General features: G+C 48.9%; 1 protein-coding gene across 2 annotated transcripts; it reads left to right on the top strand.

Moving 5' to 3' along the window:
• The first annotated feature begins 427 nt into the window (after positions 1 to 427).
• On the top strand, positions 428 to 15632 carry LOC128140974 (keratin, type I cytoskeletal 14). 2 transcript variants are annotated; one of them, XM_052785468.1, is made up of 9 exons: positions 428 to 1157; positions 10738 to 11030; positions 12835 to 12917; positions 13229 to 13385; positions 13653 to 13814; positions 13910 to 14035; positions 14161 to 14381; positions 14751 to 14800; positions 15322 to 15632. In XM_052785468.1, exons 1-9 carry the CDS (start codon positions 872 to 874, stop codon positions 15417 to 15419), a joined length of 1476 nt encoding a protein of 491 aa, XP_052641428.1. In that variant the 5' UTR covers positions 428 to 871; the 3' UTR covers positions 15420 to 15632. The 2 variants fall into 2 exon arrangements, with proteins under 2 accessions (XP_052641428.1, XP_052641427.1); XM_052785467.1 differs by lacking the exons at positions 10738 to 11030; positions 12835 to 12917; positions 13229 to 13385; ... (3 more) ...; positions 14751 to 14800; positions 15322 to 15632 and adding exons at positions 2662 to 2744; positions 3289 to 3445; positions 3969 to 4130; ... (2 more) ...; positions 5188 to 5225; positions 5565 to 5849 and having other exon boundaries at positions 458 to 1366.
• The last annotated feature ends 3333 nt before the right edge of the window (positions 15633 to 18965 follow it).

Here is an 18965-nt window from a genome sequence, read left to right as displayed (position 1 = left end):
TGTGGCACAGAAGTTTTTAGCTTCCACAAATCTTTTAGAAGTCACAGACTGCTTCTGTGGAGTTTGTGTGAAAGGGGATGCAGCAAAGCAGGTGCCACTGGGAAACATCAGGCATCTGTCTTTTAAACTGACTGAAAGACCACTGTTGTAGGGACTTCCCACTCTCTATAGAGAGAGTCACCCTAGACCAGTATGTAAACAGAAATTACTGGAGTTTCTTCTCTTTTGAGCTACTAAATTTCTGACAAATACGGTATCAGTACACAAATACTGCCAGGTCTGTGCTTGTCCCGGGATAGAGGTCCTGACGGGAAAATTTCCATCTGGCTTTGGGTCGGCCCATATAAATATTATGGATGTGCAGAGCTCTTGAGTCAGCAGCTTTCCGTGGCTTTAGACTCTTTAAAAAAGCAAATAAATAGATTTGTAGATTTTTAATGATATAAGACACTTGTGGGCGACTTGGTATATCACAGAGCATTCACTTGTATTACTTCATCGAGGAGCAGCAGGGTGGAGCTGGAGCGAGCACCTCTGCGTCTCAGGTGCAACACTGAAATGCTAAAACGTAGCCATGAGCAAGGAGCCTTCGGTCTGAATCACGCTGGGTGCTGGGAACTAAAGCGGAAGGAGCAGGTCCAGTGTGTGCTGTAGTGCTTCTAGTGGGATGTGACAAAAGACATGAAATCGGGGAGAGAAAAATGATGATTCTGGAATTTGGCTCTGGCTGTCAGGGGTGACGAAAAAGCGCCGGCAACGCCTCCTGCCCGGGCTATAAAGGGCTCCAAGCCAGGGGGAAGCGAGCACTCGCTGTCTGTGCTGCCGAGCCGGGTGCTGCTCTCCAGCCCTACAGCCTCCGCCAGCCTTCGCCATGAGCACCACCACTGTCAGGCAATACTCCTCCTCCACCTCCCTCAAGGGCTTCGGTGGCCTGGGTGGAGGCTCCAGCAGGCTTTCCTCCGTGCGTGTTGGGGGAGGAGGGTACAGAGCACCCAGCGTCCACGGAGGCAGCTACTCTGTCTCTTCCCGCATTGTCTCGGGGCTTGGAAGTGGCTACGGGGGCAGCTACTGCAGCAGCGTAGGAGGGGGCCTCGGCAGCGGCTTTGGGGGTAGCTATGGGGCTGGCTTTGGGGCTGGCTTTGGGGCTGGCTTTGGGGGTGGCGATGGCATCCTCCCGGCTGGCGAAAAGGAGACGATGCAGAACCTCAACGACCGCCTGGCTGCCTACCTGGACAAAGTGCGTGCCCTGGAGGAGGCCAACACTGACCTGGAGGTCAAGATCAGGGAATGGTACAAGAAGCAGGGACCTGGTCCAGACCGTGACTACAGCCCCTACTACAGGACTATCGAGGAGCTCAGGAACAAGGTAGGATGCTGTGATTAACACAGTGGGACGTCTTGTTATCAGAGAGGAAGCAGAAACACTGACTGCTACCTCTGTAATTAGTAAGCACTAACTATGTCGTAAAAAGTGTCTCAGATGCACATGCAGAGCGCCAGGCTGGAAATTGAGAAATGTCTCAATGTCAGCTTTTGATTACATCCTTCTAGATGGAACAAATGGCAGTTTTCACTGAAAGAAGCAGATGTAAAAGGACAATGCAAAAATGGGGAAGAGACAAGTCTGCATTGATAATACATATTTTTTTGGAGTTTAACATTAGTGTGCAGGGGAAGTTGTGGTGTGTGCAAACTGCGAAACATTGATGTCATATTTGTAAACATTCAGGCAAAGAATTTGCAAGCTTGTTTCAGCTCCTCAGTATTGATGTGATTTAGATGCTAAAGAGAAAAAGATGGAACTGACCAACTACAAGTTTTTTGCCTCCTTTTGGCAGTCACTGCCCCAAGGCCAGGCTTGCTGCAAACCCACCAACCCTGGCAGCTCTGGGGGGATTTCTCTCGGGTCTGATTTGATTCCCACCACCCCATTTCGGAGGAAATAGTCAGGAGTTGACTTTGTTTTTCTCTGTTACTTCTTATGTATGAATTGTCCCCAGGAAACATGAAGGAAGGCAGTGTACAACTGGAGCTGCAGGAGTGCTGGCAAGTGATGCAGGGAATCCATTTTCCCTCCCTCTCCTTGGGCCCATAACTGATGTCCTCCCAAACTGTGACTTGAATATTCTCCCAGTGTGGATTATTTGCTCCTGGGTTTGTATCAGAAGCTGTAGGCACCTGCTCACTGCACTTTGCTCCATTTCTGCAGTCAAGAAATTAAATCCATCCCGTAGCAAGCGGGCACAAGGTTTGCCAAGCACAACCACCCTGCTGGTCCATCTGTCCTGCCAGAAGAGCCGCACGGTGCTGTGGATGGGGGAGCAAGTGATTCCTTCTTGACCCTTGCATAATCAGCACCTGTCCTGAAGCATGGGAACAAATGCTGGCATCAGATCTCACACATCTTACGTGGCTTCATGCTGCCTTTTGAAATACTGACAGACTTTCAGAAAGGGAGGTCACAGGGTAATCAGCCCCTTCCTGCAGTCAGTCTCAGCTCTGTCTCACTTGTCCTGATTCAATACACACTTCTGCCAAAGAAACCCCAGGCTTCCCCAAAACTATTCCTGTCCTGACAGTCTCACTTGTGCTCCCATCCCTTGGTCAGCCAGGAGTTCCTGACACTCATTTAGTGCTTTTTCCTTATCCTCCACCCTCCAGGTCCTGGTGGCCACAGTCGACAATGCTAACCTCCTCCTGCAGATTGACAATGCCAGGCTGACAGCTGATGACTTCAGGACCAAGTAAGCCACATTTCCTGGAAAAATGGAACAAAGTCTGCAGAGACGTTTGACGAAATGAGGAGAAAATCCCATCTAACACCCCAAAAGGCAACATGGAAACAAAGCCTTCAAAATGAAGGTGTAATTTCCAAAGCAGGTCGTTATCTAAATCTCATAGGCGCTTCCATCAAAACTTTCACTATTTTATTCCCATTGCTTGTTCCTCTATGGTACAACCTCTCCTGTGCAGAGAACTTACACTGTGCCTCTGCTGTGCATCTAAACTGTGTGTGTGCGTAGCTCAACAAAGCCTAGACCCAGTAACAAGGCCCAGTGATATCAGGAGCAAGGTGATGTTATGGACTCAGAGGGACACTGTGTTATCAGTTGTTCCCCTGCATTCACTAGCATTCATCATCAGAAGTTTGTCCATGCACTATCAGGGTCATGCAGTATTGACACAATGCCAGCAGCAGCATGGAGGAAACGAACAACAAACCGAGGTGCTCCGTCCCTGGCTGGGCAAGGGCTCATGCAACTTTCATGACTGTTCTTGTGTTTCCAGGTTTGAGACGGAGCAGACTCTGCGCCTGAGTGTGGAGGCTGACATCAACGGCCTGCGCAGAGTCCTGGATGAGCTGACCCTGGCCAGAGCTGACCTGGAGATGCAGATCGAGAACCTGAAGGAGGAGCTGGCCTACCTCAAGAAGAACCACGAGGAGGTGAGCACAAAGGCAGGCTTAAAAAAGTCCAGCCTGGGCCCAGAAATATGAGGTCTGGTCCAACCTTTAAGATTATGCTGAGTTTTAAATTGCTGGGAGGGAAGATGAGAAGTGCTGATAAGGAAGTAGAGATGATGCATTCTGGATAACAGTGCATCCTCTCCGGACCCTGTATAAAATCCATTCACCACTTGTTATTTCAGTAATGATGTCCACTGTAGCTGTTAGAGATGCATTAACAATTCCAGCAGCTTCAGGCCTGGAAGGTCTATCTTCTGAGAAATGAAGCTAACTACAGGCTCTGATTTATTCTCTGAAGAATTAACTCAAATGGAGATTTCTTAGGAATTTGGATTATTTTATTTGTGATTGTGGAGCAAAGGCCCCAGTTTGCTCCCTGTTGATCTGCTCTAGAAATACCTGCTGAAGGATGCTACCTTTCCTATAGAACTCTATCTTGAGAGCAACATCTTTATACACTGGTTGCTGGATTGCATGAAGATGTGTTTCTCTTTTGTGCCAGGAAATGAATGCCCTGCGCGGGCAGGTGGGTGGAGAGATCAGCGTGGAGATGGATGCGGCTCCTGGAATCGACCTCACCAAGATCCTGGCTGAGATGAGGGAGCAGTACGAGAGCCTGGCGGACAAGAACCGCAGGGACGCCGAGCAGTGGTTCTTCAGCAAGGTGAGCTGGCTCGCCGGCGGTGCAGTGGGGCGCGTGGGACCCGAGGCTGTGCCCACTCGCCGGTGCCGTAATGGCACGGTTTTGCCTTGTTGCAGACGGAAGAGCTGAACCGGGAGGTGGCCATCAACACCGAGCAGCTTCAGAGCGGCAAGACGGAGATCACAGAGCTACGACGCACCATCCAGAGCCTGGAGATTGACCTGCAGTCCCAGCTCAGCACGGTACGAGGGGCCGGCTCCCTGCGGGGTGGGGGGCACGCAGGAGCGCAGGCGAGGGGACGCGTGGTGCTCCCATCCCTACCACCCTCCGTCCCCCCCTGAACCCATTCCTCTCCTCTGCACGCAGAAAGCGGCGTTGGAGGGCACCTTGGCTGACACGGAAGCCCGCTACGGCACCCAGCTGGCCCAGCTCCAGGGGCTGATCACCAGCGTGGAGGAGCAGCTGGCCGAGCTGCGGTGCGACATGGAGCGCCAGAACCACGAGTACAGGGTCCTCCTGGACGTCAAATGCCGCCTGGAGCAGGAGATTGCCACGTACCGCCGGCTCCTGGAGGGCGAGGACGCCCAGTACGTAGAGGGGCTTTGCTTGGGAGGGCACATTGGGAGGAGATGGGTCATAGTGAAGCAAATAAAAATAATGAAAATCTGCATTCCCTGGAGAATCCTGTGAGCCCATTTCCTGACCCATGGCATGCAGCAGGGTCTCACTTTTTGGTTCTACTAGTGTAGAACAGCCCAGTGGTTATCACAGCACTGCAGCATCCCTGGGGTCCACTTCCCATCCCTCCAGTGTTTACGTGATCCTGGGGAAGGAGCAGGTACCACTGCTGCTCGTTGCAGCTGGGATGCATGCTGCCTTTATGTCTGAATCCCTGTGGCACACATACATCCTTACCATTTTCTTCCTTTCAATTTTGACACTAGGCAGTTTCCAGAAGGCATTTTATTCACAAACTGGTACAAGAAGAAAAGGCGGGGTTTTAAATAATGTTTTTGTCTTTGAGACTATGTACTTTTTTTCTGTTTCTGACCATTCTTTCTCTTTTCTTCTCCTGTAGCATGTCTTCCCACTACATCTCGCAGTCTGTGAAAGAAGGTAAGAACATGTCTTGGCTGAAGCATTGATCACACATAGCTCTGTCATATCCTTAGCCACCTTCTCAGCTCAGACTCTTTTCACTAATTTACTAAAATTACTATTTTATTATGTTTTCAAAATGTGAATTGACATAAACTAGTCTTATGATATACCAAAACATGTTTCAGAAGATTATCTGTCCAGACTGAAACTATATAATATTTACGGGTAGGAATGTGGTGGTTATATTGTGTTTCTGAGGCAGTTGTTGGTAACAGCAAATCTATCCATGAAAATCTTTGAGACACTTTCTCCTTCCTTCCCTGTAAATTACAGTTCCTTCTTTCTCCATTGTAGCACCTGTAACTACCCGTCAAATCCGCACAATCTTTGAGGAAGTCAAGGATGGGAAGGTGATCTCCTCCCGTGAGCAGATCACCCAGTCTGCCCACTAAGGTGGCTGCGTGGTTTGCTGCAAACCTTGCACAGCAAAGCAAAAGAAGATTCCAGCTTACGTGCTCTGGCTGTGTAGATGACGAAAAGCATCTTCTATTTTATCGCACCCCTGCTTCCCTCACCCTTTCTCTAAGTGCTGTGCTGCGCTCAGAAATCAAATAAAGCTTTTCTGCGCACTCGTGCAAACCAGGGTCTTGTCTTGTTGCTCTGAAGAGCCAGGCTGTCCCACTCCTCGAGCTGTAGGACAAAGCTCCTCTCTGGAAGGAGCAATATTCTCCATCTTTGGTACCCAGGTGGTGGGGCCGGTACACCTACACTTCTATAACACTTGAGACCTGGCTGCATCAGTGAGAGAGCTGATGTGGGTGGAGGTCTGGAGAGGAACTGGTTACGTGGGTCGTGGGAGGTGAAACTTGTGAGAGTCTTTGTATTTCACCTCAGATCTGGCACTGTGACTTTCAGATCGGGGGAGAGTCCTTTTTCCCTGGCTGCAATGTACAGCAACAGCAGAGCTGAAGCTTTTAACTCAGTGAGTCTAAGCAAGAAAGTGAACAAAAACCGGGTCACGCAGCCAGGACCCTGCAAACGATTCCCTTCCCAGCTCTGCCTCAGCAGTTGCCATGCAGTCCAGATAACAAGCTTTGTGGTAAAACAAAATTAAGCCGTAGATGTGGCAGCGATACACTGGCTGACACCCCTCCAGAAATACAAACTCAGTGTAATTCTTGCTTCCAAAGGCACCGCTGAAGGGTGAGGAACACAAGTGATGGTAAGTGGTGGGTATGGTCTATATAAGCAAAAAGATTAAAACTCTTCTGGGAGTTATTTCTGGCACTCCCTGGCTGTCAGTGGCTGTTCCTGATGCAGCAGCTCCTGTTGCCGTCAGCTGACCCAGCCGTTCCTGGAAAGCCAGTTCAGACACATTCTTGGCTGGATTCTGCCATATTTATTACTTCATTAATCCAACTTCTAAATCAATGGGATGATTCAGAGAAATGCTACTGAATGTGTGTAAGAATAGAGCTGGCCACACAGTTTTAAGACCCCTTTCAAGAAAATCTGTCTGGATTTTATGGGGAGATAAGAGAGAATTCAGGTTTTTTTTCAAAATGTGGAAAGGATCCCTGGAGTGCATCATCTACACCACAAGCCGAGGTAGCATGGATGCACGGTCTAGAGGCACCCTGTGCTGCAGCCATCCAGCTCTGCCCGGTGTTGCCTGGGGCTGTATCCCCCCCCCCCATCCACGCAGAGCAGATCCTCTGTGACCTGTGCAGGGCATCAGCTGCCCTGTGCGCCCCGCGCAGCAGCCCTGAGCGAGCCGTCTTAAAGTGCTGCCAGCACCCACCGACTTGTGGTAGACATGGCTTTGGTTTTGGAGCTTACCACTGACGAACAGTGATCTCATTTCCACTCAGATTCCACCGAAGGACATGTAAACACAACCCAGCAAAGGAGCACTGCGGTCAGGAGAACGGCTCCCACCGCTCTGCCACCGCATGGCCTCGTGGTGCATCGTGGACAGGCCACAAGTAAATAACAGGGCACAATTCCTGACCCGAGGCAATTCCAGCCACCGCATCTCCGCAGTCCTACAGACTGCGCTCTCTCTGCTCCCACACCCTTGGACTTGGATGAGGGAGCCCTGCGCAGCACAGGGACTCTCCCCAGGGATGCTCCATGCCCCGGGGCTGGATGAGGGCAGGCGTTGGGCAGCCCGAGCTCAGATGCCCGAGAAGGGTAGGGACAGACACAGCCCGCAGCTAACACCTAGGGCTTCCCGGGTCATCTGTTAGGGACCCCCTGTTCTCCCCAGGGATGGCGGTCGTGCCCCTCTGGCTGCCACCCTTGCGGCACCCGGCATGGGGATGCTGAAGGTGCCTCGCTGGAATTCATCCTTGCTTTATGTGTTTCTCCTGGAAAGGTCTGGGCACACCCGTGTCGCTATAGAAACAACAAATAATACTTTGCTAGCAAAAGCCCCTGTTTTAATGACTCATTAACAGGGGATTTTGTTAGCAAAGTATTATTACTCCTGCTACTGCAAATTGTGAGAGGTGTGGAAAACAGATGTTGATTCCCTCCTGCCTTAGGCATTAATAATTAGTCTGACCTTAAGAAATCCGCTGAGGAGGGAGCTGCAGGTGGTGGCTTATGCAGACAGGCAGCGGCAGCTTGAGGCAGGTTTCAGAAAGTGGTATTTTATTCCAGAAAGACAGTTTGACTTCTCAGGCTACACTGAGTTAATCTGACACAGACCACCACTTTAGAAAGAGACGTTAAGGTGTGGCTTTTCAGCTCATTTTAGGGAACTTTCCTATGATACTTTGATACTAGGGCAAACATTGTAAGTGCACTAAAACAAACAGAGAAATGTTTTTGTCTGGGTAGTTTCATCTAACGGGTCTGCTGATATGTATGTTTGGAGCCAGAACTTCACCTCTCTTTTCCTCCTGAAGTAAGACAGTATTGCACGCTTAAACACCAATGTGCTACCATGAAATTACTGTTATGCCATAGAACTGGCATTCTGATTTTGAAATGTATAAAAAATGGGCTCATAGTGTGTATGTGCTCATGAAACAGAGGCAGAAGCTGATTTAATAGTCAGCCTTTTATTTAAAAGAGAGTGTGATACAAACAATATGCAGTCATTTGTGGTTGTGTTCAATGGGAGGTCATGTAAATAAAGTCTTAGAATTTTTAATATGTCGGTTTAAGTCTTAATTATCACTTCATGATTTTAATTGCTGCCTTGTGGTATTATCAAAATATCGTAGATATTTTGAGCAATGCGTATTTTTATGACACAGCAGTTAAACAGGAAACAAAAGATAAAAGAAAAGGCAATTTCATGTAAAGAAAGAATATGCTGTTAACCTTGTAACGTTGTGACAGTTATTCATTCTACAGCCTGCCTGTGCGAAGCCGGTTACTCCTGCCGGCTGGCCAGTCCGAAAGGCTTTGCTCGTGTCAAGACTGAGGGTTTGGACTTGCACGGGGGCTCTGTGCTGTTTTTGTCACCGACATTCCCCTTTCTCTGTGCCACCGCTGCGCTCAGCGGGGACAGCCCGCGAGTTCCGCCCTTTTGTATCACCCAGGTGAAGGTGAGGAAATGAAGACGGGGAGAAAGCACATTCCTTGGAGCTACGCGTCCCAGCCGCCCCCGCGCTGCTGCGCCTTTGCCATCCGCACCTGGGGAGGACGAGCAGAAAGTGGGCGTCCGCTGGCTTTGCGCCCCATCTCCTGGCGCTCACGCGACAAGAAGATGCGGCTGCCAAGAGACTGAACCCATCCTCCGGCCAGAGCAAACACGGTGGAGATTCCAGTTCTCCAGTAAGTCGTACAGACTTGTCTCCATTCACCAGTGGCAAATGGGAACTTGGGTAGCTGTGCTTCTCCATAGCAGCCAACTCCTGATATTCCAAGGACACACCCCACTCCTGTATTGTTTCCAGCTTTCTTCAGATAGAGGGCAGGCAGTCATGCCCTTTAAAGCTACTCACAAATGTACCCTTGTTGCTTATTTCCATACTCTTTCCCCCCTCCTTTGGCAAATGATCTAAGGAAGAACTTGGCTGTTGGGAAGGGGTTGTTGGGGCCTGTCTGCGAAGACAGTCAAACAATTCACCATGTACACACATGAGAAATATCTTCTCCTCCACACCCTGCATTATTAGCTAGTGACACTCGATTTGTGGTTTCTGCCCATGACGCAGGTCAGCATGGAGAACAGACAGTGGGACTTGACCATGCCTGGTGCACTCATTTTTGGAGCCTTTTTGCAGAGGCAACCAGTATTTCTCCTGAAGCTCTGTTTACATGGGAGCTGTAAACTCCAAACTCACACTGAAGTTGTCCTCCGTGGTCACAACTGATTGAGATGTTCATCACAGAAAACATCATGAGCATTAGCTGCTAAGCTATGTTACTGTCAACTTTGCACTCTTGTTCGCAGTGCTTAGAGACCAGGAGCTTTTTGCCTTACATCCTCCATCTACTTTATGCTATTCCACATTTTTTCCTGGAGCATCTCATAATTTTTAAGTTATGCTAGCTAGTAGCCATACCCTGCCCTTTCTGATTGGTTTGCTAGGCTCTCGTTCACAAAGAAGAACACAAAATATCCACTGCTTATTGTCTTTTCATATTCCTCCACTCTTGGGAGGTCTCTGAAGCGAAGTGAAGAACTGAATGAGCCCTGAAGCATGAACTCTCTTTTCATTGCTTTTTCATTACAGAACATCCCTCTCTCTGTGGATAAAAGAGCAGACTTGAATTTCCAGGATTGGTAGCCAAGTTCCTTCTAGCACCCTTGTACTCACGGGACTGTAGATGTACATTCAGGGCTTCATGACACGGCTGTTATCCCTGAAGGTGAGCTGTGTGTACAACCTAAGTAGAGACAAGAAACTGTAGTAGCTGGGACAAAAAGACACAGTAAAAGAGATATTGACTTACTCCATCGAAATGCTGTCTGAATAGCTCTGCTTCAGAGCTAACAGTACAAAGCAGTATTAAAATGTAGCCCTGAGCAAGGAGCCTCCTACTTTGAATCACACCTGACTATTTACTTAGAAACGGAAGAAGCATAAAGATGCCCTTTGTGAGATAAAAAGTTTCCGTGGAATATGACAAAAAAACATTACTAGAACAAAGGCAAAAGTGACGATTCTGGAAGCTGGCTCAGATTTTAGGAGTGATGAAAATCATCGGGAATGCAACAGAAAAAAAAAGCACCGGCAACGCCTCCTGCCCGGGCTATAAAGGGCTCCAAGCCAGGGGGAAGCGAGCACTCGCTGTCTGTGCTGCCGAGCCGGGTGCTGCTCTCCAGCCCTACAGCCTCCGCCAGCCTTCGCCATGAGCACCACCACTGTCAGGCAATACTCCTCCTCCACCTCCCTCAAGGGCTTCGGTGGCCTGGGTGGAGGCTCCAGCAGGCTTTCCTCCGTGCGTGTTGGGGGAGGAGGGTACAGAGCACCCAGCGTCCACGGAGGCAGCTACTCTGTCTCTTCCCGCATTGTCTCGGGGCTTGGAAGTGGCTACGGGGGCAGCTACTGCAGCAGCGTAGGAGGGGGCCTCGGCAGCGGCTTTGGGGGTAGCTATGGGGCTGGCTTTGGGGCTGGCTTTGGGGCTGGCTTTGGAGCTGGCTTTGGGGGTGGCGATGGCATCCTCCCGGCTGGCGAAAAGGAGACGATGCAGAACCTCAACGACCGCCTGGCTGCCTACCTGGACAAAGTGCGTGCCCTGGAGGAGGCCAACACTGACCTGGAGGTCAAGATCAGGGAATGGTACAAGAAGCAGGGACCTGGTCCAGACCGTGACTACAGCCCCTACTACAGGACTATCGAGGAGCTCAGGAACAAGGTAGGATGCTGTGATTACCAAGACATCTTCACTAAAGTCACTTTTAAAAAGATGACCCTGTTCGTAAAAGCCGAAGGGAAGAGTGTTAACAAATAACAGGTAATTGGTCTGTGATGGGAAAACAGAAAGAGCATGCTTGGAAATCATAGTCACAATTTATGAACAGCAGTTTCTTGATCATGTCGTCCACAAGGCACAAAGATGGGTTTTCTACTGACTGTTTCCGTGTAGGGAGAAAGATGGGGCAGGAACGCAGAGTAAGGGGCTATCAGACATTGGTTCAAGTTACCTGATGCTCCAGGGTGCGTGCTGCACCGCCAGTCATTTCCTGCATTTCCTCAATGCTACTTATGGCTCAAGTATGTGCTCCCTTTGCCAGACTCCTGATTAAGCACTCTTGCAGGTAGGGACAGGTTATCTCTTTGGCACCGTTCACTACTGAATGATATGCAAATGGAGATGCTAAATCATTCTCTTAAATATCCTACAAATCAGATCTTTTCTAGCCTGATAGGAGGCTCAAGGTAGAGGTTAAAAAAGAAAGAACCTGCCCTAGGGGATAGTTGTTCTTTGGGAGGTGCAAACACAGACATGAGTGAAATCCAGGAGTCAGAACATACTGGGCTGTGGTAGGTGGCTTCAGAGGTGCTGAAGACAAGTGTGTGCCCTGCTCTAAAATGCAGCAGATGAAATCATGGCCAAGCTTGTTTCTTTATTCTTAGCAGCTCCCTGGCTGATTTTAGGCAAAGGTCCTTGAACAAAAGCACCAGAATCTGTCTTCCCTTCCTACCCTGCCATCGGTGTCCTCCCTCTGCCCACATTACTCATCATGAGCTGATTGCCTACTGGAGGTGACAGCATCCTTAGTAAGCTCAGGTTCCACTGGAGAGGATGGAGGTGTGGGCGGTTGGGTAATGACAATACCTGGTCTGTGAGAGTAAATGCCAGGGAAATGGGGCAGCAGCCGATAACAGGCTCAGGGCTCAACCCCTGGGGGAAATCACATACCTAGAATTTTTCAGTTCTTTAACCCTTCTGTTGGGCTTCGCCTTGGGGTGAAGGTCTCTTGCCCTGATGCATAGAGCTTCTCTTCAAATTCCAGCTTGTCAGGTGTGCTCTGATCTGGAGCACAGATACATGTGGAGGCAGAAGCTGTCTCCAGATTTGAGCGATAAAGGGCTGGGTCTTACAGAAACCCTCTGCTCGTGATCCAGAGGGAGGCAGACCCTTCCCTCCCCTCCCACACGGCAGCTGGGGAATTACCACATCAATATTCTGGGATTATTGCTTGGATATCCCCTGAAGCATCAGAACTCAGTGAGAGCTTTTCATTAGCTTGTGGCTACAGAAATTACTGCTCATTAAATGGCCAATCATTTTCAAAATCCCAGAACAAATATTTGCACCTCAGGTGTAATTACAAAAACAAAACAATTCAGGCGCACGGCACTCCTTCCTCAACCCTTTTTCCTTCTCATCCGGGCTGTTCAGCATTGCCAGACAAAGCCCAGAGCGCTGCCAGGACTCTGAGTGTGGTGTGAGCGCCTGGAGATGCCACTCTGGCAGGGGCAACAGGCTGTGGCATGTGTGCATGCCAGTGTCTTCACAAGACCAAATCAGTGCCAATGAGAGACTGAGCACGAGTACCCTGTCTCTCTCTCTCTGCAGAGTCTGTGTGGAAGTCCAGCCCAACGGGCAGGACGTTCAGTGCTGCTCCAGTCCTTCTGGATGGGAACTCAGGCAGCAGCAGGCCATTTTTTGGAACTACTTTTTCAGTCTTTCGCTCTCTTTTATTCCCTCCCAGATTCTTGCTGCAACTGTCGAAAATGCCAACATCGTCTTACAGATTGACAATGCCAGGCTGGCAGCTGATGACTTCAGAACCAAGTAAGCCCAATGCCTTCAAGAGCTCTAGTGAGAAGGGAGGGAAAAGCCAGTCTGTTTAAGGCTCTTCTTTGCTTTCTGCAACTGAAGTTGCTCCACCAGGTCACTGCTCACTAGAAGTGTGACATTCGCAAAGAGTACATCTCTTCCTGGGCACAGTATTATCTTGACATTCCTCCACTGCGGAGAGCTGTGCACGCACATTTAATAAAAGATGGTTGGCAGAAATATGCCAAGCTGGGGAAGGAAACAACAAGAAAAAACCTGTATCAGCTGGGCTCCACGGTGCAACTGTGTCCCCCCCCCCCCCCCAGGTTTGAGACGGAGCAGGCTCTGCGCCTGAGTGTGGAGGCTGACATCAACGGCCTGCGCAGAGTCCTGGATGAGCTGACCCTGGCCAGAGCTGACCTGGAGATGCAGATCGAGAACCTGAAGGAGGAGCTGGCCTACCTCAAGAAGAACCACGAGGAGGTGAGCACAAAGGCAGGCTCAAACTGGGACCTACAAATATACCTTGTGCACAATGGAAGGTGGTTTGGTCAAATGTGCAGGAGTGTCTCTGCAACCAGGGCTGTCAGGAGACACTCGAGTGGGTAAGGGGGAGGGAAACAATCCTTTCAGACAGGACCTCCAGGAGGAGGTCTGTGGGGTTCGCGTGCTGGTGCAAATAAGAAATTTGTCATTATGGGAATATACTGATTTCACTCTGATGTGTGTAATGTGTCTCTTTTGTGCCAGGAAATGAATGCCCTGCGCGGGCAGGTGGGTGGAGAGATCAGCGTGGAGATGGATGCGGCTCCTGGAATCGACCTCACCAAGATCCTGGCTGAGATGAGGGAGCAGTATGAGAGCCTGGCGGACAAGAACCGCAGGGACGCCGAGCAGTGGTTCTTCAGCAAGGTGAGCTGGCTCGCCGGCGGTGCAGTGGGGCGCGTGGGACCCGAGGCTGTGCCCACTCGCCGGTGCCGTAATGGCACGGTTTTGCCTTGTTGCAGACGGAAGAGCTGAACCGGGAGGTGGCCATCAACACCGAGCAGCTTCAGAGCGGCAAGACGGAGATCACAGAGCTACGACGCACCATCCAGAGCCTGGAGATTGACCTGCAGTCCCAGCTCAGCACGGTACGAGGGGCCGGCTCCCTGCGGGGTGGGGGGCACGCAGGAGCGCAGGCGAGGGGACGCGTGGGTGCTCCCATCCCTACCACCCTCCGTCCCCCCCTGAACCCATTCCTCTCCTCTGCACGCAGAAAGCGGCGTTGGAGGGCACCTTGGCTGACACGGAAGCCCGCTACGGCACCCAGCTGGCCCAGCTCCAGGGGCTGATCACCAGCGTGGAGGAGCAGCTGGCCGAGCTGCGGTGCGACATGGAGCGCCAGAACCACGAGTACAGGGTCCTCCTGGACGTCAAATGCCGCCTGGAGCAGGAGATTGCCACGTACCGCCGGCTCCTGGAGGGCGAGGACGCCCAGTACGTAGAGGGGCTTTGCTTGGGAGGGCACATTGGGAGGAGATGGGTAATAGACACAAAACGTGCTGTCTCAGGACTCGGTCCAATTGCAGGTTTCAGGGTTTGTCTTTATGTTCATACCAGCCACGGATGCCCAGTGGCTCTGACCCTGGTTTCTGTTTGCAGTGAGATGCTGTAACGGGCACCTTTCACTGCTGGAAGGGGCAGCAGACCCTCTGCCCTCCAGGAGACACTGCGTGGAGCAGTAGTTTTAGCAATGACTATGAGCCTTTTCTGTTTTCCTCCTGCCTGAATACAGAGCCTGTGTAACAACAACAACAAAAAAGAGATTGTCCCTAACTTCTTTTTGTTTTTCTCCTTCTCTTGTAGCATCTCTTCCCAGTACTCCTCTGCTATGTCCTCACACTCTGGCAGAGACGGTAAGAACCTATCTTGCTACACACATTTATAACGAAGAGCTTTGAGACCTGCTTTTAGAGCAGCTGCCAGACTGATGGAGTGAAAATCACTCCTCAGGCGTGCTGTGCCGCCTCGCTGGCTGAATCAGTGACACCAGTTAAGAGAGCTTGTGTGCATCTTACAACTGCTAACCACAGGGAAAAGCTGTCAGGAAGGGAAATATCTTGCGCTCCTTTACCACAAGAATGATTTGCCCTAAACGGGCCTTGTGATTGAGCAGCCAGTGTTCTGGCTTTACACAGACCTGAAAAAACAAGCGACACCACACGTTTAAGGAGTGTGCCTTTTGCCTTCTTGAACTTTCCCATCAGCCTGGCTCTCCCTTCTTCCTAGCCAATGTAGGCTTGTTTAAAACAGCGTTTTCCAGTACTTTGTGGAATTTCTGACATCTTCCTGAAGAACACGCAATAGCTGATAATATGTTAAGAAATCTCTCTCCCTCCTGCCCCCTGAATAATTGTCCTCCTCTTTCCTTTTGCAGTCATGACATCTTCCCGTCAGGTCCGCACAATTGTTGAGGAGGTGCAGGATGGGAAGGTGGTCTCCTCCCGGGAGCAGGTTGCGCTCACCACTCGCTAGGAGGGCAAGCAGCTCTGTGGGGCCTCGACCCCAAGCTCAAAAGAGCGGCGAGCTGAACCAAGCACTGTCTGAGGCCGTATGTGGTGGGGTCGTGTTACAGAAAGTAGTCTGCTTCATTCATCTGCTCCTCCTTCCTGTTTTATCCTAATTTCATGCGGGTGCCATCGTGCACTCTGTACACATTTAATAAAGTTTTTTTCCTCGTTCATGCAACTGCAGACTTGTCTGTCACTGATACATGATCTCTCAAAGCCTCAGGGTTGTGTGTTCATGCCAGGGAAAGTCCTAAGAAACCACAAGAAGCAGCCAGTGAGAGGAGGGGAATAGAGGGATATGGGTTCCACCTGGAGCAAAAATAATTTGTGGCAGCTTTTTCTACTGAACTCATTGCTCGTAAATACATGGGACTGACTGAGACATAAACCAGATAAGTTTGATACAAAATGAAGGCAATGGTGGAAGGATGATGTTTGAGGTCTCAATGTGCCACACAACTCCTAATTAAAGCCAACAAAATAAAGCTCAGTTCTCTAACTCTTGGTATCATAAAGAATCACTTTCTCCTGTAAGTAGAACTTAAACGACTTCAGCAAGACTACGACTGTCATGTGTACCATTCCGAGACACGAGCACAACACCAGACTGGTTGGCAAATCTTATACATACATGCCTTCTGTCTTATTTGACTGCCTTTAAATCACACTATTAGGCACATTGTACAAAAACTTTATACAGGTGTTTTCGTGCTGCCTGAGGGCTGCACTTAACAGGTTCTAAAGTAACCATTGCTTAATCCGCAGAGGGATGAGTAGCAATAACTTTTTATCGCTATAGCATCTAGTAGATCACTGCTAAAATCCTTCCTGAAACACACGAGGTAGTTATCGTATGTCAACAACGTCTGCAGGCAAGCTGCCATTCAGGATTAGGTGACGCAGCTTGTGCACTGGCAGCCAGGTACCTGACCTGCCTTTGCCCACTCATTTCCTGGAGAGTGACAGAGGAACCAAAGGATGCTGCGCTGGTCGCACATCCACCGAATGTGTCTTGTGGGCTACATAGGAGAGGAAATAATTTTAGACCCAAAAGCCTGATGAAATCACTTAGATCCAACTTCATACTTTCTAGCCAGTGATATTTGGGACCTCTATCCAGTCTTGGACCGTGGCCTCATGTTAGTCACCCACCTCAAGAATTTGGGCCTTAGACAAAAGGAAAAGGTAATAGTTTGCAGTAAATCAGCTTCCCTTTGCTTATAATGATGTGCAAGGGGCTTCTGTGGCTAAAGTTAAGCACGTTTGTCTGTTGGATTATTATTGATGATTCATTCTCCCTCAGCCTCCACAAAGGCATTATGGTCCTTATTGAACAATTACAAAGGTATGCTCCCTGGCCTGAACAGACTCTTGAAAAGAGCTGATGATGTCATGCTGGGCATGACAAGACAAGCAAAGGAGACGGAAGGTGATCGAAGAAGTGGGGAACCTGCCAGGTCTTTCCAGAAAAGGGAGTGTGAAGAGATGTTATCATTCTGTATTCTTGTTTAACAATTACAGAAAAGGGTAGGAAATTAAACACAGACCAGAGTGCAGAGTTCATTGACTGTATAATGCTGTTCTCTTTGCTGGAATAACAGACCTTCCTTGCAGAAATAGGAAGTCTTCCAAGCCAAGTGAGCTAGAGCCATCTCAAAAATAAAAACTAGATCAAGCAAAAATGTACTTTAGCAACAAGCTGTCTTAGACTTTATGGCAATGGGCAAGGTTGCAGTCTGGAAATTCTGATTGAACGGCAAATGTGCAATTTTTTTTTTTGCCATCAGAAGACAGTTATATTTCAGTTGCAAGTGGCAGCTTTTTAACTCTTGAGCCATCTGTAGCATGCCCCAAGTGTATGAATACAGAAAGGCTTTCTGAAAACCGCAAACATTATGGATTAAATATAAGTAGGTGGCTAAAAGAAGATGCCAGTCCAAGAGTATCTGGCTGTGCTGGCAGCACAGTAAGGCATGGCCACTTCTGCAGCCAAAAGGACACAAGGAAGAGATTTATCAAGCAGCATATTTAATTATATTTGATATCTGTCACCCAGTGCTGAGATACCCGTTTACATCTGTCAGTAGGAACGGCCTGAAATGAATACCTGAAAAGAGCTGGGCGAATAGCTGGGAGAGCTGATGGAAGGCCCAGGTTTGTAATCAGTTTATTCAATTCCACTGGGAGTATCTTATCGGGAGTTTTCCTTATTCACCAACATATATTTGCATCAATGAAAAAGGCTTAAATTCTGCATAACCCTATTACCACAAACAAAAGAGAAGTCCAAGCTCAGCACAAGTAATCACTGTGTTACATTACAGTACTCTCAAGAAGGAAAATATCTATTAGGCAATTTATTTTTTATTATTACTCTTTGCTACACACAGTTTATATCTGTGAAACATGGAAAAATTATCACATCCAAGAGATGGAAAAACACTGGTTTTGGAGAGCATTTTTCAAATTTTCTGCAAGATGCAAGAACAAGAAGAAAAGCCTTGTTAGGATTCAGCAAGAAGTTATAGAAGCAAGTCCTCAGCGAATAATGCTGAAACTTTAATGGACAACAAAACAAAAAAGGAAAACCAAGAATGTCCTTGAAAGGTATTTCATCAGCTGAGACACAGAGAGAAATATGTAGGATGTGCCAGTGTCAATATATAATAGCAAGTATACTTACATACAAGAATAATACTTAAAATGAGTATCATGTTTCCCATCTGTAAAGCTCTATGTTTACATCAGACAGTTGTTTTTACAGTGCCCTTGAGAAGGAGGATTACTGTTATTATTGTTTCCATCCTACAAAGCACGAAATTGAGACTTGGAGAAGCTGAACGATTTGCCTAGAGTGATTTGCAAAGCTAGGAACAGAACCCTGGAGCATCTGCTGTCATCAGTGAGATGGAGATGAGTTTCGGTACAGCCAATAACACACAGAAAAAAAGTGGAATGACAATTACATCAATAGGTAGATAAGCAAATGTTTTGTAAATAGCAAATACAAGAATTTTCCATAGGTGAAACACGGAAATGTAGCCAACAATGAGCAGACAGGAGCTAGGGCTGCTTGTAGTTCTCAGCCTACATCAGGGCCTCCTGATAAGGCTCTCCAAGCCAGAGGCCAGCCCTGCACAGGCTGGAGGGACATACACAAGCCCAAGTTGGGGTGCTTCGGATGCCAGACAGTGTCTGGCTCTCAGCTTCTCTACCCTGGCACTCCCTGGTGGTTGCTTCAAGCCCAAACCTGAGCTTGGACTGGCAGTCATGCAGGGTGATGGACAGCAGCTTGGACTCCAGCTGGGACTCAGGGTTTGGTGTTGTGTCTGAGTCGCCAAGTCTCGAGGGAAGTTCTCTTGGACGTGAAAACAGCTAGTGACTCAGGGAATGTTTGTAATAACGTGAAATGCTGGATCTCCTTCTCGGGGGCACATTATACTTTCTGTACTTCATATGCATTAGCTTAAGAAACAGTTTTAAGCCTTAAAATATGCCAAGACTACCAAAG

The sequence above is a fragment of the Harpia harpyja genome, chromosome 4, assembly GCF_026419915.1.
Source record: "Harpia harpyja isolate bHarHar1 chromosome 4, bHarHar1 primary haplotype, whole genome shotgun sequence".
NCBI lineage: Eukaryota > Metazoa > Chordata > Aves > Accipitriformes > Accipitridae > Harpia > Harpia harpyja.
This window is presented reverse-complemented; position numbering and strand designations above follow the sequence as displayed.